The following is an 18575-nucleotide window of genomic DNA, read 5'->3' on the forward strand; positions in this document are numbered from 1 at the left end:
AAACGAGACCAGCAAGACACATAGGACGAGCCAACTATAGTACAGGAACACGGATGAGTTCTGGTACCACTTCGGTAAAATAATTGTCTCTGAGGAGGAGAATATTTATTCAGGAAAAGCCCAGGGTATTGAGCATGGAGTGTGCTACCATTAGGCCAAGGAAGGCCTGGTTTCGAATTTTGGTCAGTGAATTCAGAAGCGCGGGTGATAGGGTAATAAGACGAACATGGCAAAGGCCGAGTTGAGATAGCTTAGGATAGCGCGTGTGATCTGCTCAATATTCTCATATAGTCTACCAGTATCTGGGCAGACCCAGTGTCAAAACAATGAACGGGAGAATAAACGCCAGGGACCATGTGCCGTCGCAATTATTATCCATGTAGGACACACTTCCAGCCCGCTGTTGAACAGGCCTGCCTACTCACCCTCCTCCTCACCATTGCTGCCTTTCCATGCCTCGTCGCCAACAGCTTCGGACGGCAAGACGCGTGGAAACCAGCCGTACTCGTCAAAGTCAACCATGAGTTCCCCCATTGCGCCACGAGTGACCTGGACGCCTTCGTCCCTCAGCGCCTCGGCCTGATTCTGCGCACCACCCGGCTGGGACCTGCAGTCACCATGTTCATCAGCATGCATTGCCGGGAGGCTGCAGGGCGGGGAAATCAACGCACCGCGGCGATATGACGCCCTTGGAATTGATGACCCGCTGCCACGGGACGTTGGCGTTGTTGAAGCGATGCGACGCATCGCTCGACAGGTGCTTCATGCACATGCCCACCTGTCTGGGCCGTTGTGCTACCACGCCCTCGGTCCCTCGTCAGTCCTTGCGCGATGAAAACGATGACGGCTAGGATGGAAGGGAAGGAGGAGGCGACATACGCGATCCTACTAGCGTGGCAATGTGCGCGTACGAAGTCACTTTGCCGTGTGGAATCTCTTGCACGGCGCTGTAGACGGCGTGGAAGAAGGCGGCGGCTTCGTCGGAGCGCGCCATGCTCTGTAGCTGGTGTGGTGGAAAAGGATGGGGGGGCAAGCGACGCGAGACGGGCTAGTTTCGCTTCGTGGTGGCCATGTCTGAGGCGTGGGAAAGACTTGTTGCGGTGCGTGGTGGTGGTGGTGAGGTTGGAAATGCGTGCATGTGGTCTGGTGGTGTTGAGGCCAATGCAAAGAGTTACCGTCGTATCATGACGCCTGCACCACCATTGGTTGGCTGTCGATGGGCTACACCAATTCTTTCTTGCGCCAACACCATATTTTGTCTGGAATACAGATTTACAATCCTGTTCGGCGCAGGACTCTTGCCGCTCTTTTGCTTCGTCAACATGCCATCTACTACCAGTTTCCAACGTGGGCCTTGGTACGGCCCTACACGGCTTCCAACGGGTCTGGTTTGTCTACACATGCAATACATGAGACAAGGGAAAAACACTGTACATTGCGAAACTATCTAAACAAGCTCGGCCGACACCATCACATTTGGACTTGGGCCAATTCATCATCATTGAATTGTCCTACTTTGAAGCCGTCGCTATAGTCAATTCACGACTTGTCCCGTCGTGCTCATCCATACCCACTGCTGTACACAAGGCCCGATTCGGGTACATAGATGTCTCACATAAACATGGCATGAAGAATAACAAATATCGTTCCAAGACCCGCATCAGTGTTCAACACCACTGAAATGAATTCTGTCTTCCCAAACGCCGGCCCTACAAATGTTGTATACTGAATAAATCAAGATCGAGTGCGCCGAGCCGAATCGTGACTCTGATTGGCCATGTCTATCCATCTTGCATGAATAAAAGAAACCAAAAAAAAATAAAAGAAAGGACACAATTATACACGTGACTGCGGAAGTAATATTTTGGCCCGCTTAAAGAGTGAATGTGGCCACAAAATCAATGTGTCTATTACCAGAGTCATCTTGTAGGGTGACCCTGTCGCTTGTTCCCGTCATCGCCGTCGCCCCCAGAAAAACGGTGTCCAGACATCGTGATGAAGAGTATAGCGGCCCGGCTCATGGCCAAGTGCGCCGTGAGCCTAGTAGAAAATTCGAGAGATGAAAGAAACGACAAAAGTAGCCTCATCTGAAGCCGCTGTTATGATGGGATCCAAACAAGCTCAATAATACCATCTATATTGCTCATGGGTTGTTTGTCTGGGTGTACCCATCGTTCATCGTTTTGCTTTCGGGTGTAGGTTTGCAGTACAGAACCGTCGGATTGTACCTCGGACTCTTCCAGCTCCCACGAGATCTTCTTGCCCGTCCTTTCGAGATTCGGCCGACTTGGTCCCATCATGAAGTCAAGGTTCCAGCCCTTGTCCTCCGGTGCTGCGTGCAGAGTGGCTTCCATCTGATTCGTGTCGAAAGTCACGCCTTCTGGATAGTGGGCAATGGAGTATCCGGAGATGATGAAATCGTCTTTGGTTTGGAATCGCATGAGCGTGCAGTCTTCGCCACATGTGTGGGCAATCTTGGTGTACATGCCAGGCTTGGCCTTGTGCCAGCCACTGCCACGATAGTGATGGAGGGAGAGCGGCTTAATGCCCCATTCGTAGAAACCTGCAGGATGACCAAGGATGTCGAGCTGCCAGAGATCCCAAAAGCTCGTCAGTCGAGTATCAGTGTTTTCGTAGATACACTTGCGGAGCATGATATCACCCTGAGGGCCCCACCCAGTGTTGGACTCGAGAACCTTCTGCTCAGTAGTACAACTGCCGAAAAGTTCAGCGATCTTTTCTGCTAGGGGTAGCGACAAGAAAACACCACCTCCTCCAAAGGCTTGCGAGCCGTGACGCTCAATGGCTCCGACATCTTCAGACAGAGTGCCAATGTACATCTCGCGGGTGTGATCAAACTGGCTCATTTTCTCCATCAGCTCATGCATACTGGGAAAGAATGTGTCGTCATCGCAGGTAACAAGCCACTTCTTCTTCTGGGCATCGGGATGGCTGTAGAGCGTAGGCACCAGGGAAAGATATCGAACAGCCATTTCCAGCGAGGAGTCAGAGTGATAGACGTCGACATCGATGCCAACGTCGCCGAGCAAGTTGGCAACCTCTTGAAGCTCATCGTCGCTGGCATCGAGAAGCATGAGTACCAGTTTGCCCCCGTTGGAGTGGCCACGGCTATCGGTAAGCCAGTAGATCCATTCATTGATTGGTGTGGTTTCCGGGTCCATAAATCGCTTAAAGGTCGTCGAGACACCGAACATGAAATCACTGGCATTAACCGACGAAGGCAAACCGGAAGCGGGAACCTGCACCTCGAGAGGCTCTTCGCACGCGTCTTGCCCGTAATGCTTGTTGACATCGATGGTTTTGAAGGCTCCATTCAGCAAGTTTTCGGAGATTTTAGTCATGCGCTTTCGTTTCAGACCCTCGACGCGGGTGAAGCGGATATAGCGCTTCATGTATTGGAATCTTTCATCGATACCGTACTTTTCCCTGATCTTTTGCAGATGTGACATATCGGCACTGCAGTTGAGATTAAAGTTGCTTGAAATACCGCTTTTATAATCACTTGGCACGCTGAGAGGCAGGCTGGGGTCCTCGAGTGGTCTCTGTTCGTGGACTGTGTTGGCCTTGACGCCCGTCTTCCCAAAGAGTTCAGAACGAACTGATATCGACTCCTTTCGGAGTATGGTCATGAGGACGAGAAGCACGCATAATGCGGCAAGAAGGGCGCGATAGGACGAGCTTCGCATTGTCACGGAGCGTTTGGGCCCTGTCAGCATTATTCCCATGATGTGTCGAGCAGTTTCGTCCCTGTAGACCACCGAGACGCATCAACCAGTGAGCTGATAGGGACTATTGGACTGCCAATGTACCCATCCACGAACGATTGCCACTCCAAAACTAGCCCGTACTCTCGCTTCTTCGTATCCCGAAAAGGAAGGGTTGCCAGCAAACAGGTGCAGAGAAGCAGACTGGTGCAATGGCAATACCGGCTGTAATTTGAAGAGCCCAGCTGGGAAAAAGAAAAGGAAAAGGAAAAAAGAAACCGAAGGCGCGTTTGAATAGAAAGTTTCTCGGAGGGCACGCTATTTGGAACTTGGGCGTGCTAAACTAGGGTGTAGTCAAAACATGAATCTCTTTGTTCTTTGTAGATAGCGACAGGTATGAGTGGTGGGCGCAATGGCACTGAAAACGAGAGAGGGAGGGAAGCGGGATTTCGTGACCCGATTCAATGTCTGGATTCGACGTCCCGCGTAGAAATGAGAAGACAGCATGAACAACAGAAGCAGAAAACAATGGAACGATGCAGGGGAGGAAGGACAAAGGAAGAAAGGGGAAGAAATGGGCAGAGGGACGCGGGAAGTGAACGAGGCAGAAAGGAGGGTAGAGTTTGGCGGTGCGAAGCCTGTGGTCTGTGTCAGGGAAACAAGCTCCAGATGTCGAGGAAGGAAGGAGCGAGGTCCATCTCCCAGCTCACACCTCCGCGCAATAGCCGTCTGGAATCTGGTACTACTACAGTCAATCTTCCCAAAAATTATGGAGCAGTACCAACAGCCAAATCTCTAGTCAATTGTCCCCCAAGGCGCACCGGCCAACTCTCTTGGACGCTGTTGACGCTTCAGGGCATGCTGTCAAGCAACATTGAACTAATTGGCGCCGCTGAAGCTTCAAGCTGAAGCCCGTGGGCAGGCCACAGACCGGGTAACAGACAGGGGCCACACCGCGCACCTTCACAGAGAGAACAGAGACGGCGTGAACGCTGACGACTTCCTACTCCACAGGTACGAGGCGAACTGACTACTAGCAACATTGAAGTGCCGTACGCAATTCGGTACCTGGGTACGCCGTACGAATCAACGAGAGGCGGCCAGCTCATGATCGCCGCTCACCACGATTTCAGTCAGTACATGCGGTGGGGAGACGGTCACACCCACCTCGCGGAATGAACAGGGGCGCCACAGGAGCAGCCATGGGGTCTGGTCTCGAGCAAGGCAAAGCGGGAAGATAAGTGGCCTCCCGGCGTCTCAAGATTAGGTACGGAGTAGGTGATGTGCAACAGGAAATTCTAATAAAACCGTGGCCCGTGCTGCCTTGTTTCGAGTCGAATGGGCACACCTTCTAGTCCCAATTTTTTATACAACAATGACCCACGCAACGGCAATGCATTGATGGCATACAGTTGCACTCTCGAGCTGGGTCGCCAGGCGTCATTCCCAAGCTGGCGGCGGCACTCATTGATTGCGGCCGGCTCGCAAGCCCGTCAATACCTTTCCACCTATGTACGGAGTACGGCCTACAGAATCTGAAGTACACCAGATGCCACCTGCTTCAATACCTTCCTACCTCCTGGCTACCTGAGCCGAATACCCAAGTTCGTTCGGCTGGCGGGCCAAGGAGGGAGGATCAACATGGAGCACACAGTGTGTGTGGTGCGATCTTCATCCCACAGTGGCAACGAGCAGCACAACACGAGGCTGATCCCTTGTCCGTCGACTTGCGACGAGAATTGGCCTGCCACATGAGAAATCCGGAGCCTGAGCCTGAACAAGCGCAAAAGGTGTCATGTTTTCGCCGGCCCGTAAACATGCGTACGTCATACTGGCTAAACGGCTATTTTCGCCTTTTGACGCCACTTGGCCTTGGTCACAAGCCCAACAAGTCGATTTTGTCCACGACGTTTAAGCCGCTCTCAGAGTTGAAGAATCCGGCCCTGTCTAATTTGGCCAATAGCGAGGGGCAAGAAGGTTTCCAGTTTGGTGCATCACACTCAGATATTTCAATGCATGGAGTAGGCAAACGCAAACACAAACACAACAGACAGCAGCAAAAGCCAAGCCATGGGCTCGGTCCTGTGTGGCGTTGAGATCCCTGAAATGCCTGCATCTGGGTGGCTGGGGTTGGTGACATTCGCATCGGTAACGAACATGGAAAAGCCAGCCCGTGATAGAATTTGAAGGTCAGATAAGCGCACAAAAACGGTTTGCTAGCTTGCACTGCTAACAAACTACGGAGTAGTCTTCAGGCATAAGCAAGTCGGACATGCTACCACTTTGGATTCTGCCCTCTCCCTTTTCCATTTACGTACGTCTCGGCACAGTGTGCATGTATTCATTGTGGGAAAAAATCGGGTCTCGATCGACAATTGAACGCGCAACGTTAGTTGTGGTTGTGTGGCGATGCGAAACAAGAGGAGCCCCAGAGGTAGAGGTTTGGTCACACCACATCCTCAAAGCCTGTAACAAGGCCACTCCTGGCCGCTGGAACAAACCGGTATTACTCGGTGCCATCCTTGTACCTAGGAGTGTGCTTCGAAGCTGTGCGACGCGCTCGGAGGATCGCGAAGGGATTGCACCTACAATACTCCGTACCATGGACGGACATGGTGAACACATGCTGCAAATATTTAACTAGCATCGGCACGATTAGCGAGCCGCTGCCGTCGTCCGAATTGTTAACCACTGACATGATGTGAATTAGGTTATTACGAAGACGGCCTCTCCAACCTCGCAATTGGGTAAACCAAGAAGCAAGCTATCAAGCGTCATTTGAGTGAATTTGGAAGATATCCACTAATAAAATATTTTTGGCTGCTTGCGGGAAGGGACTGGTTGAACGAGCGGGTACCTTTAATCTCCCGCTCGCTAGTGTCGAGTCACTCGAGATAAGCATGGGTTTCCTATTGGCCTGACATTGGAAAGGTCACGATTTTCTCGAAGCATGGGCATTTCTACATGAGGGATTTCATTCAAGTCAAGGAGGAGAGCCGGGAGAGCTGGGTTGTCATCAGGCAGTGTGCGAATGGAAGGGTCCGCAGCATTGTTTTGACGGGAAGGATTCGAGTCCCACTGTTGCGCCAAACTCGGCGACCCGTCACATCCTCCCCCTACCTCTTCTTCTTTTTCTTTGTTACAGAGTACTTGACACGTTCCTACAAGCTGGCGGTCCCACCAAGCAAAAGGGGGGGGGCGGCCAAGATGGTGCCGAGTCCCGACCGACCCTTGTTCGCCAGATGGACCGGACAAAAAGCCAAGTCCTTCACAAGGGTAAAGGGGACACAAGCTTCTGACCCATGGGTTCATCGCCTTGGCTACCAACCTACGGTCCAACCCTTGTAAGTTTGGCCATAAGTGACCCGACAAGGAAGTTTTGCGGGGATTATACACAGAGACCTCTGTGCCACGTAGCAATAGTCGCCTCTATTATTATTAGAAAGTATTCAAAACTCTATATATATATATATATATATTTGATCTCTCCAACTCCCCTTGCTATATCACACCTAGCTGAACTCACTCACCACTGCAGGATAGTTACAACGTTGCTAACGCATAGGCTAGGGGTACATGTATGCAAAAGCATGACGGTGCTAAGAACCATACGGACAGACTTGGCAAAGTTGGGGTTCCTCTTCGCCCACCCGAGTACTGTGTACATCTTCAGCCAGATGCACAAGATACCGTCTGTGCTGGTGGAAATAGAGGTAATGCCAGGAAACGGGAGAGTCGGTCGAATGGCTTCTCGTCCAGCGAAATTCAGTCAATAAACTTGCCTACCTGTAGCCTGTAGCAGAGTAGACTTGCCCACTGACAAGTATACACCTGCATTTCCAGGTATGCAACGTCCAATCCATGGCAGCCGAAATGGGACTGCCGCAAAAGACAAGCCTCAGCTGTCGAGACGGCCGGCAGCCACCACACGGTTCATAGTCATGAAACGGCCAAATTTTTGTTCCTCTGGTTACAGCATGGCCCAATGTTATTCTTCTGCTCTGTGTTGTATCCGGTTGTAGTAGCAAATGCTGAGCGCATTTTCGAGCACTTTCGTAGATGTCCTCATCCTAATCTGACAGTTACAAGCTACTCCTCAGTCCATCCAAGAGAGAAATCTGGGTTCATTGAATGTCAGTATCCTACTTTACTGTCAACATCAGCTGCGAAGCCGACAAACGCTTCTTACGCATCACCATCCTTCACTCCCGCACCGTCGTTCCGCCTGCATGGGCATGACAGAAATTCTCCGTAATCTCCAGACGTCATTCTCTCACACTTTCCTGAGTGCTTCTTGGACATGTTTTTGATTTGCTGTTGTGCGGTTAGCTCATAGGGAGCATAAATACACACGTTGCGTGCTTGCATACTCGGCTTACTACAAAGTGCTCGAACTAAAAGAACTAGGTCTGCCTGCTTGTGCTTAAAGAAAGTTAAAAATTCTTTGGGTAATCAAGTTTGAAAGGAGATTGGCATTGGTAAAGGACTTTGTAATTCGCGTGCCAAAGACAGAGGATGAGCAGCACGTCGGGGTAACTCTGGAGGTACAAGTGTGCAAACAGTACAGCCGTAATCCACCCGCCCTTAGTGAAACGTATTTAAATGCAAAATCCTTCATCGTTCAATTTACGATGAGCCGGGTGAGCCAAGGGGTGGTGACTTGGCTCGTGATTGTGCACTAAGAAACGAGGGTCTTACCCATGTTAAACAGTCTAAACTTTCTTGTTGATACGGAAAACCCGCGGAAACTGGGCTGCTCTTGGAGACTAATTACTTTAAATGATCCGAAACTGCCTCTTATAAACCTATGTTGATTTGTTTGACTTATTCCCGCCCATTCGAGCATGAGTATCGTATGAGAAGGGAAGGGTATTGAGCCGGATGCCGATAGCAACATTCCACACATCGTCATGAGGACCAGAATTAATTCCATGTATTTTTTCCGTAGCATGGTGGCGTGTATTTGCAAAGACCACTTGTAGCTGAACGACAGAAGCAAACCGCTGATTAGGGGTGGTGGTTTCCAAACGTCTTGAGCAAACGCTTTAAACCGTGTTCTTATCAGAGTCAATCTCATAAATCAGTCACTGTTGGTTATATCCGCGGAGGACAAAGAGTCATTGACGTCGGTCGTGAGCTGACCAGCATAATTTAACGTACTCAACATGGTCCGTCTTGACCCCGGCCCCTGGTCCTGAAAGACTTCAATAAGTAGCTGGCCGACCATCCTCACATGTCTCATATTTTCGTTTGACAAAGTAGGCTCGCTGCAGAGTAAAATACAAGCCCACTGCTGGGCAAAAAAAAATATTCAATCTTTATCATTCTCACTCGATATATATACTGTAGTACGTCGTAACTTTGCCAGAGAGGCCGCACATGCTCTCCCCAGGCACCAACTCATTCAGGCCGTCCATCCTCCACGGTCATCGCTTCCATGAATTGAAACAAAGCCAAAAGTAAAAACATCAACAGTCTATGTCTTCCCACCATGCACAACATCATTTCCCTACGGCATAGGATACGCCTCTAATCGTGGTATCAAGTGCAGAGCGGCAAGACATAATGAATACCATAGACCAAATGTACAAGAAAGAATAACCATGACAGAAACAAAGGGGGGATATAAGACTTCATTCGTTGCCGCCAGAACCAAAAAAATACACAAAAGAAGAAAACACTTCGCCTGTGTTGCGCCCATTAAAAAGCGTCACGAACGCGCAACAAAGTGAAACATGATCATGACGGGCCGTCTCAAAACGACCCGCAGGTCGTACCGAAGCAAAACGAAAAAGAAAAAAAAAAAAGATACCGATGTAAGAAAAAAAGACAACAGAGGGCGTTATCCTCAGTGATGAAGAGACTGCCCCCAGCCATTACGCCTCTTCAAGTCGTCAGGCTACCTTGAGAAGCCTGATCTTTGGCCTCTCGCGTACCAGTTTTCCAAAGAAAGCTCAGCCCCGCCTAGAAGCAGTTCAGACTACCCTTCTTCTTCTTACCCTTATTAATGGCATTCATCCTTTCTTCAAGCTGCTTTCTAGCCAACTCGGCGGCCTGTCGCTTCTTTCGCTCCTCTTCAACAGCCTGCATACTCCAGCGATTATCTGCTTGTGGCTCGGTCTGACGTTCTTTCAATTCCTTGAGTTCGGCTTCCAGCTCTTGCGAGCGCTTCTTCCACGCATCGCAGTCACCCTTGACCTTCTTCGACTGCTTCTCGAGGTCGGTGAGTGCCTCCTCGAGTGTCTGTGTCAGTTGTCGCTCAGCGTAAAGGTGCTTCTCAATGGTTCTAATTCGGGCTTCTTGGTCTTCGGTGAGTTGTGAAATGTTGACATTGTCCTTGCTAACAGGGCGTCCAGATGTCGGGGAATTGGGCACGCCGTTGGTTGGGGAGCCGCTTCTGGCAGCAACATTGGGCAGTGGTGGTAGAGGAATGGCCGGCGGTGGAGATGGCAGCGAATTGTGTGAGGCGCTCTTGCGGATCGTCGAGTTGGAATTGGATCGTTTGATTTCACCCATACTGCAGAGTTCTTGGTATTTGGCTTGCAATGCTGCGTACTCTTCCCGGATGTTATCCAAATCGCTCTGAAGTTTGGCTCGAGCCGCGGTAGCCTCCTCGAGCTGCGCATTGCGCTCCGTCTGCAAAGTGCTTAGACGATTGTTGGTCATTTGTGCTTCGTCAAAGTTGTTCTGGAGTTGTTCCTCGAGCTCTTCAACCAAGCGACTGTTCTTCTTATTGCGGCGTTCCAGGTCCACAAGCTTCGTCTTCACAGCGCTAAGCTGCTCAACTACGGACGTGGGGACAGTATCAGCACTGTCCGAGAGCATCTCCGTCAAGGAAGATTTCGCAGCCTCGATATCACCAAGGGCATTCTCTTTGATAGAAGTGAGTTCAGCAACTTGATTCTTCATTTCCTCGGCCTTTTGTTGTTCTTCGGCCAGCGTCTTTTGAGAGACCAAAAGCTGATCGATTCTTTCCGAGAGCAGCTCAATGTCAACGTCAACACCCATGCCAGTCGCGACCTGGGTAGCGATCTTGCTAAGCTCATCTCTAGCCCGCGATAATTCACCTTCAAGCTTATGCATGGCATCAGTATGCTCTTGCATAAGAACCTCGGCCTGTTCCTCGTAGCTCTTCTGCTCATGTGACTTGAGCTCCAACATCTCTCTCGCATGTCTATCTTTGAGAAGGTCTAGGGCTTCTTGATGGGACTTGGCTGTCTCAGAGTGACTGGCGACCTGGGTCTCCAGGGATGCAATGAGCTCTCGGTGCTGTTCAAGCTCCTTGATGGCAGACTCATGAGATTTGTTGAGTTTCTCCAGCTCCGACTTGGCATCGGCATGCTCATTTGCCAGCTCAGCAATCTTGGCAGAATTAATATTGATGATGGCCTTGTACTCGTCAATCTCAGCGCGCAAGAAGTCTACTAGTTTTTTATGCTTTTGTTCCATGTCCTTGACCGAGTCCTGATCCGCAGATCTATCCTGAACGATGGGGTTCTTAACCTCATTATTCGATGAGGCAATTTGTGCTTCCAGTTTCGCGATATTGGCGCGTAGGTCAGCCTCCGTCTTTTCCGCGGCGTCAACGACTAGTCTGTGCGTCTCCTCCCATCCAGACAATTCTGCTTGGAGATCCGAGATTCGTTGCTCTCTTTCCTTGGCAGAGTCGTCGACAATGGTTGAGTTGACACTCCCGCCAGTCGTCGGGGGGGCCGCAGCATTCCGCAAAGACTCACGCAATTCATCAAGCTGCGATGTCAACTCCTTCTCTCGCGACTCATGCGCCTCCCGCATCCCAGACATCTGTTTTTCGTTTCTTTCGAGCTGATCGCGCAAGTTTGCAACCATGGACATATCCATCGGGCTGGCCTTCAAGCTAGATCTTTCGCGTGTCAATCCCGAGATGATGGTCATCTTAGTCTCCATCTCCTTCTTGACCGACGTGATGTCCGCCTCCAGCTCTTGGATACGTTCACTTCGGGAGTGGAGTTCGTGCATGGCAGAATTCAAATTGAGCTCAAAGCTCTGCATAACTTCGGGTTGGTTCTCAAAGTTCTCAGAAGCAATGTTGCGGAGGGAAGCAAAGGAGCGATGAGCACGGTCAATAACCAAGAGGTTCTGGCTGGATTTGCGACGAATGACGGGGGTGCTAGTTCTTGGTGACGTTGCCTCGACGGCACGCGCCTTTGACACCTCGGTCTTCAGTTCTTCCACCATATCCAGCGTCTCGTTGTGAGTAGATTCGAGTTCGGCATATTTCTCAGCAAGAGTCTTCTCAGCGACTTCTTTTTCGTCCGCCAGCTTGCGCAATCTCTCGATCTCTGCGGTTAGCTGTTCATTTTCTTCTCGATGGCCCAAATCCTCGCTTGAAACAGCGGGCTTGGTGGTGGCAGTGTCAGCTTCTGAGCCCAAATCAATAGCCGAACTATCCATAGTAGCCGGTGACTCCATCGCGGAAGATAACTCAGACGACAAGGATCTCGACATGGACGACCGAGGTTCATCTTTCAAGTCGACCGATTTGCCGTCAGATGCAAATGAAGCTGGACGTGCTTTCGGTAAGGGCGATTCAAAGACTGTGGAATCGCGGGGTCTTGATCGCTCAGGGTGACGTGCCTCATCAACGGCATCTTGCAATTCAGACAACGATCGAAGAGCTTCTTCGTATTTAGCCTGAAGTTGATCATAGTCCTGGATAGTGGCCTCGTGCTCAACACGGAGATCGAGAAGTTCTTGTGTGACATTCTCCAGCTTGTCAGCGACATACTTGCTCTGCTTGGCGCTTCGAGCTGTGTTTCCGTTTGTCAGGGCCTCCACTTCAACGCCGTGCGGCACCGCACTCTCTTGATCGGGATCCGGGGCAGTCTCTTCATCCACCTCAGCATGGTGGACATGATTCTCGGTATTTATATCCTGTGCATGCTCATCATTTTCTTCGGGAATCGGCCCATCAAGTTGACTCTTGCGGCTGACGTGCGACTGGCTTCGAGAATGGTCCGTAAATCGGCGACCATGAAACGCTCCATTCATCGTCGTCGTCTCTGGTTCGTCAGCTTTGCCCGAATCAACGTGATCGAGCTCATAGAGAAGAGCATCCAACTTTCCTAGGCTGCGCTGACGCTCCACCACCGACTCCAAACGATCGATCTCACGCTGCATTAGTTCAGTATCCTGGTCTGCTTCGGCCAAGCGCTCCTCAAGCGTAGAAATGTAATCTTCGCAGGCGGCCTCGTTCTCTCTGACTCGCGCAATTTCTTTGCGAAGTTCCAATATAATCGTAGCATTCTTTTCTTCACCGCTCGTGTGGCCATCCAGCTTGGCTTCTAGGTCGTGGAGGTAGTTTTCGGTACTAGCCTCCCTATCCATAAGTTTCTGAAGACGAGCTTGTAGCTGGCTGTTAATGGTGTCCACATATGCACATTTTGTTTCCTTCTCGAGTAGCGATGTCTCGGTGTTGGAGAGTGTAGACCGGGTGCTCGATAAAGACTGTTCCAAACTCTGAATAGTCTTCTCGTACTCGAGGACAACCTGTTCGACCGCCTGTGCGAATGAGTTGGATCGGTTGAGTCGATCGTCGGCCGAGGTTGAGTCATGCTGGCCGGCCTGCTCTGATTCGTGTTCTCGCGCCCTCGCAAGTTCGGCGATCAGTTTGGCATGTCGCTGGCTCAGCGCGCTGTAATTTTCTTGGGCATCTAGCAGTTGATTTTGGAGTTCCGATTCCCGCTCGTTTGATCTGTCAGACCGCTCATTCGGTGCAGCATTGCCTCGCCGTGGATTATGGTCGCTGCCATGGGAGCTTCGAATCTGATCTCGCAGAAAGGACACTTCTGCTCGAAGTCGCTCAATCAAGGCCTTGCTATCTCCATCGTCAACCTGCTGGATTCGCGGTTTGGACTGGATCGCTCTGGCACGCTGCGCATATTGAACCGTGTTCAAAGTCTCGCTTAGGTGGAATTCAGCAGGAGTGACACATGCAATCATATAGGTGATGGCGTTGCCACCTAATGAGTCTTGCAGCAGGCGGGTTAGTTTAGAGTCGCGGTACGATACATGAGAGCCAGATTGACGGGAGGACAATTGGCTAATGACTTTGCCTAGAGATGCCAAACCAGCATTGATGGAGATGCCCTCCTTGGCTCGTTCTCCTTGTGCACCAGTATTTTTAAGTCGCTCGCTTCCGGCAAGATCAACAAAGTGTAATTTGCTGTCCGTCGTAATTGCAAGGTCCTGGCCAGTCATGGCCTCCAGAGGCATGGAGAGTCGCTTCTCTGCACCAGTTGTCTGGAGCTTACTCTTGCGCTGCACCAAGTTCAATGAGAAGACGGCGTGAGAGCGAGAAGACTTTGCATTGATTGCGGTGGCGTCGGTTTGGCGAATGCTGGAACCGAAATTGAGGGCGTTCATGAGATCGTCAACGGAACCAATATCGACTTGTCGCAGGCCGGTGAGAATGATATTTCCTTTTGTGTCTTCTCGGATGGCGATATTGGTTCGCTCACTGGCAGGAGTCGACTCGGGCACAAGCAAATCGCGCAGCTGCTCGTTGTAAATTTCCACATACGTCGCTTTCAACGACCAATTGCGGTCGCCAAGAAGGTTTTGGTGGTTGCAGGAGCGGGGAGTCCGAAGACTCGACATGGACTGTCTGTTGGACGATGAGCTGCTGCCCCCGGCGTTGGATAAATCAAGTTTCTGGAACAGAGCAGTGGCTGCTCGGGGGATGACACCTGTGAAAAAGGGTAAGTATCAAGCCTGATGAGTGACGGTGTGCTGTGCTAGGGGTGTTTGCTAGCGGCAACAATGCCTTACCAGTCATTGATTCATCTTCCTGTTCACCTGGGCTAGAGGTGCCCATGGTATATGACTTTCCAGCTCCAGACTGTCCATATGCCAGAAGCGAGACATTGTAGCCCTGTGTAAAGGCGTTGATTGAGTCGGCCAAGTACTCCCAAATTCCATCTTGCATAACCTCGGGGCTAAAGACGCGATCAAAGACGAATATCTTCCTGCCTTGCGGGGAGTCGATGGCCAAGCTGGTGTTGGATGTCGTTTGGACCATGGAGCGTTGAAAGCGTTGTGGGATGAGATCATAGCCTGGATCGTTGGGTTTCAACGGTGGTCGCACCCGAACAGCTTCACGGAGAGACGATCAGCAAACAATAATTTTATTTGCTAGTAAGGAAAAGGGAATTGCGGACGATGTTTTAGAGCTTTGAAATGGCAAAACGTCAAGTCAATGTCACCAAGTATACATACCAACTTTGACAGCTGTCCGGCTCTCGTCGTCCGAGGCCCTGCTACCAACACCAGCTTTGCTGCTCATGCTCAATCTGCTGGCACTCCTTGGGCCTGGTCTCACGATGGCGCTGAGAGGTCGCTCTCGTTGATGTAGAGGCGACGCCGGCGGCGATGAGGCCATGGCGAAAAGAGGTCGAGGACACTCGGTACGCACAATGAAAAAAAACACAAGTAAAGACAAGATTCCTTCCTGTACAAGAGTATGTGTGTGCGTGCTGGGGACCGGGAATCATGCGAGGGCCGGTGATGGTCTCGGATGGACTGTGAAGCCAGTAAGAGGCCCTGCGCCGCGGCGCGAAGTTGGGGTTATTTTGGCGAAATTCGACAGACCCGCAGCGACGGACGGTTGCCAGTGTGTGAAGTTTTGGGGGAAATTGGAATATGTATGTTTGTACGGAGAACTATGTATGTCCGTCGTGGGATGGGAAGACTAGTGTGTGGATGGAAGCACAAGCACAAGCTGGGGAGGGGGGGCGTGGTTTTGGGTGGTCCTGAGAGGGTCATGGGGGTCCTGGGCGGACTTGGGCGGTCCCAGTCTCGACTGCCCTCGTCTTCAAAGCTAGTACTCGTGTGGTGTTTGCAGTCAGGAAAGGGGATCGATCAATTGACGGCGACGAGCGGCGAGCGACGGGCGGCGACCTGGGTCCTGGGTCCTGGGAAGGCTGGCAACGACCAGGGTCCAGGAACACCAGATGCTTGCACGAGTTGACGAGGCACTTGGGCCTGAGGAGCTACCAATAATTAAACGCAAGGCTGGATGGCGGTTCAGGAAAAACACTTGGCTGGCCGGCGGCTGGCTGGCAGCTGGCGACCAGCTGGCAATTAACGATGAGCCTGCACATAGACGTCTGGTCTGGCCGTCAAAGGCGCGACCCCGCCTCCCCTCCACCAATGCCTCCATGTCCAGATATTCCCGGCGAGCGACACCAAAGGTACATGTGTGCTTCATCCGCTTCAGGTTTACGTTGGCCGGCTCAGGTCGACCATGACGACTGGCTGTCTGGGGTCTTGTTGGAGCGGCAGCAAAGGTCCGGGAAGCCAGTTTGCCATGCCGTCAGTCCCAATCCCGTCTTATGCGTTTAGGTACACGGCTAACATGGCAGCATGGCATGGGTTACAAGTTTGCTCAAAGATGGCCCCCCTGGACGTTTGGACACTCGTCACCAAACTCTGTTCATGTACAGAGTACGGAGTATTGTATGTACATACAGAATACGAAGAATACAGTATAGAGTCCGGTACCTACATGCTCTAGTAGGTTAGGCACCTACCTACCTACCTATCTAGATACGTACCTACTTAAGTAGGTAGCTGTTGTGCTACGTGCAATTTGCGCAAGACGAACAAGTGTGGCAAGATGCTTTGAATTGCAACCGGGTGGAGTTCCAAAGGTCCCAAGCCCACGCGGCAAGGGAACTAGCGAGAGTCGTCAAAGCATGGAGAGCTCCGTACTCCGTACCCCGAAGAGCGTCGTTGACACATTTGTCATTCCATCCGCCAGGCGAGATGGCAGAAGGCACCTGATGACCGGTAGAGACGCATTTCAATCGAGTATACGGAGTACTCGGCACATATTACAGATCTCGGTGTTCCGATCGTCCATCACATCTTGTCCACAACCTACTGCAACTGCACATGAAAGTGCAAACAAGTTCATGCTGCATATAACCCAGGTTACGGTACATGTTCGGTTGATGTCTCTGATGGCCTAAGCATAGACGCGCCGCCTTGATATCAGTGCCCGGGTTCATTTCTCGAAAACAGGAGTCCGTACGGAGTCCTCGTTACTCCATTCTTGTTAGGGTGGTACTTGGCGCAGGTTGCCCGTCCATCGAGGACGGAGCGCGCGGCAGGCAAAAACCTACAAATAGGGGTGGTCAAACCCCTTGACACCCTGACAGCTTGCAGGGATTCGCCATAAGGTACTCCGTATGTATGGCCAGACACCGGAAAACACAGGTCTGATCACCAATTCCTCTGTCACTTCCGTCAGTCTCTCGTCTGATTCAGCAGCAAACTCACCCCATCGGCCACTGCTAAACAATACTCTGTACGCTTGAAGCGTGATTTGTACTCCGGACTCGGTTCTCGGTTCTCGGTACACGGCGCCTAAGGAGTGTCTATCGATGCCCGAGTACAAAGCAAAACGAGGGCCATGCGGGCAGCGCATGACAGGCTAAGCCTCAAAGTTTCAGGGGCGCGGCAACGGCCAGGCATGTCCAAAAATGGTGGTGAACAACTCTGCTGCATAATTGACAGCATTTATCCTCCTTCTTGCTCCTGGAGACTCGACAATGATGGTTGGCTGCAACCAGACATTTGAAAAGCTGAAGATTGAAACGCTGGTTGGCTGTGAGATGTGCTGTGGGCTGGTGGCTTTCCCAGAGTTCGCCATCAATTGGCTTAATAGGTGTGGCGCCGCCGGGACAGGGTCTTCCCAAACTCTGACCATGATGGTATTCAATGTGGTCTGGTGTGTCTGGTGCGGCGGCGTACCGTGCACATCGCCTGGCGGACACTATTGTATGTGTGGAAGACTTTTTCCAACAGGGACAATGAAGTGGCGCGAAAAGACCCCTGCCTTGCTCCCGAGGCCACAAGATGCCCTCTTTGTTTTTGCTCACCCGTCCTAAGGAGAATCTTCAACAGGCCAAGACTGTTCTGAAGATCGAGTGGGTAATGTCAGCGTCCTGGCGTCGGGGTCTGGCTAGCTGCAGGCCCGGCCGGTGACCAGGCGAGAGCTGAGAGAATGCAAGTTTGAGCAATCTACTCGGGCACCCCTGAGAGACTAATTGAAGCTGGACAATCAGAGCCGCCATCACAAGCCACCAGGAGCCCACCCCGAACCAACGGGCAAGGATTCGCGGGGAAAAAAACAAGGAGAAAAAAAAGACGCGTTCAGGGATCGACTTGCTCTTGCTGTAGCTCACCACGCGGGTTGCAAAAAAGGCCGCACACCTATGTGCGTGGTTGTGGGTGCGGGGTGTGCGGCCTTTTTTGCAACCCGCGTGCTCACATACTGGGATCTGGCGTTCCGCTTTGACGAGTCCGTCCGTCCATGGACAAGGTGAGAGGTTGGTTGGTTTTCTCTTAGAGCGGGCGCCTGATTGCTCACATTTCTGGGAAAGTGGTCAATAAGTCTACTACCAACTACCGCTCGCTGTTACATGCTGTGGATTGAACTCCAAATACGGAGTATTGCGCGAGATACAGGAGACCTTGTCCCCAACCAGTTGAGCGTCTTGTGTCAAAGATCTACGCAACGTGCACTATGCTGGCCATGCTCGCTACAGAATCCCGTAGAAGACATCGTACCGAGAACTCCGTACTGTGTCCGAATAGGAAATTCTGACTTGTTGCCAATCATCGCATCTAAGACACTTGGTCGGTCATGTCTCATACAGTAGATACAGCCTTGATAGTGGTCGTCTGCAACGCCCGCCTCATAATAGAGCAGACCGTCAATCTTTGGAAATCAGCCCAGCATTTTGGACATGACGGTACAGAGCGCTTGTAACAAAGTCCCGAGCATAGCCGAACAGCGTAGGGACA

The 18575-nt window shown here is 51.4% G+C and overlaps 5 protein-coding genes across 6 annotated transcripts; 2 read left to right on the forward strand and 3 right to left on the reverse strand.

Moving 5' to 3' along the window:
- Nucleotides 1–417: 417 nt before the first annotated feature.
- atl1_1 (Alkyltransferase-like protein 1) lies at nt 418–994 on the reverse strand (the record flags this gene model as incomplete). The annotated part of the gene is made up of 3 exons (XM_066120699.1): nt 418–607; nt 672–795; nt 880–994. The coding sequence occupies 3 exons, from the start codon at nt 992–994 to the stop codon at nt 418–420; spliced, it is 429 nt and encodes a 142-aa protein (XP_065974291.1).
- A 301-nt stretch (nt 995–1295) lies between these two features.
- J3458_015167 (uncharacterized protein) lies at nt 1296–4701 on the reverse strand. Its single transcript, XM_007817958.2, has one exon. It carries the CDS (start codon nt 3744–3746, stop codon nt 2100–2102), a length of 1647 nt encoding a protein of 548 aa, XP_007816149.2. The 5' UTR covers nt 3747–4701; the 3' UTR covers nt 1296–2099.
- Nucleotides 4122–4701, forward strand: J3458_015168 (uncharacterized protein; the record flags this gene model as incomplete). Its single annotated transcript, XM_066120700.1, has 1 exon — nt 4122–4701. The coding sequence occupies one exon, from the start codon at nt 4122–4124 to the stop codon at nt 4632–4634; it is 513 nt and encodes a 170-aa protein (XP_065974292.1). The 3' UTR covers nt 4635–4701.
- A 775-nt stretch (nt 4702–5476) lies between these two features.
- J3458_015169 (uncharacterized protein) lies at nt 5477–5821 on the forward strand (the record flags this gene model as incomplete). Its single annotated transcript, XM_066120701.1, has 1 exon — nt 5477–5821. The coding sequence occupies one exon, from the start codon at nt 5477–5479 to the stop codon at nt 5819–5821; it is 345 nt and encodes a 114-aa protein (XP_065974293.1).
- A 3194-nt stretch (nt 5822–9015) lies between these two features.
- On the reverse strand, nt 9016–15858 carry J3458_015170 (uncharacterized protein). Of its 2 annotated transcripts, XM_066120702.1 has the most exons (3): nt 14982–15858; nt 14535–14858; nt 9016–14452 (listed from the first exon to the last, which is right to left on the reverse strand). In XM_066120702.1, exons 1-3 carry the CDS (start codon nt 15142–15144, stop codon nt 9690–9692), a joined length of 5250 nt encoding a protein of 1749 aa, XP_065974294.1. In that variant the 5' UTR covers nt 15145–15858; the 3' UTR covers nt 9016–9689. The 2 variants fall into 2 exon arrangements, with proteins under 2 accessions (XP_065974294.1, XP_065974295.1); XM_066120703.1 differs by having other exon boundaries at nt 14535–15858.
- Between the last annotated feature and the right edge of the window lie 2717 nt (nt 15859–18575).

The sequence above is a fragment of the Metarhizium acridum genome, assembly GCF_019434415.1.
Source record: "Metarhizium acridum strain ARSEF 324 chromosome Unknown scaffold_347, whole genome shotgun sequence".
Classification (NCBI taxonomy): domain Eukaryota; kingdom Fungi; phylum Ascomycota; class Sordariomycetes; order Hypocreales; family Clavicipitaceae; genus Metarhizium; species Metarhizium acridum.

Bases quoted from the DNA above. Each gene is read 5' to 3' on its own strand.
- J3458_015170 (XM_066120702.1), bottom strand. From the start codon at position 15,144: ATGGCCTCATCGCCGCCGGCGTCGCCTCTACATCAACGAGAGCGACCT. The intron at 14,859-14,981 runs GTATGTATACTT...CTCTCCGTGAAG, and splicing joins CCGGACAGCTGTCAAAGTTG to CTGTTCGGGTGCGACCACCG. The intron at 14,453-14,534 runs GTAAGGCATTGT...CCTTTTTCACAG, and splicing joins GGAAGATGAATCAATGACTG to GTGTCATCCCCCGAGCAGCC.
- J3458_015167 (XM_007817958.2), bottom strand. From the start codon at position 3,746: ATGGGAATAATGCTGACAGGGCCCAAACGCTCCGTGACAATGCGAAGC.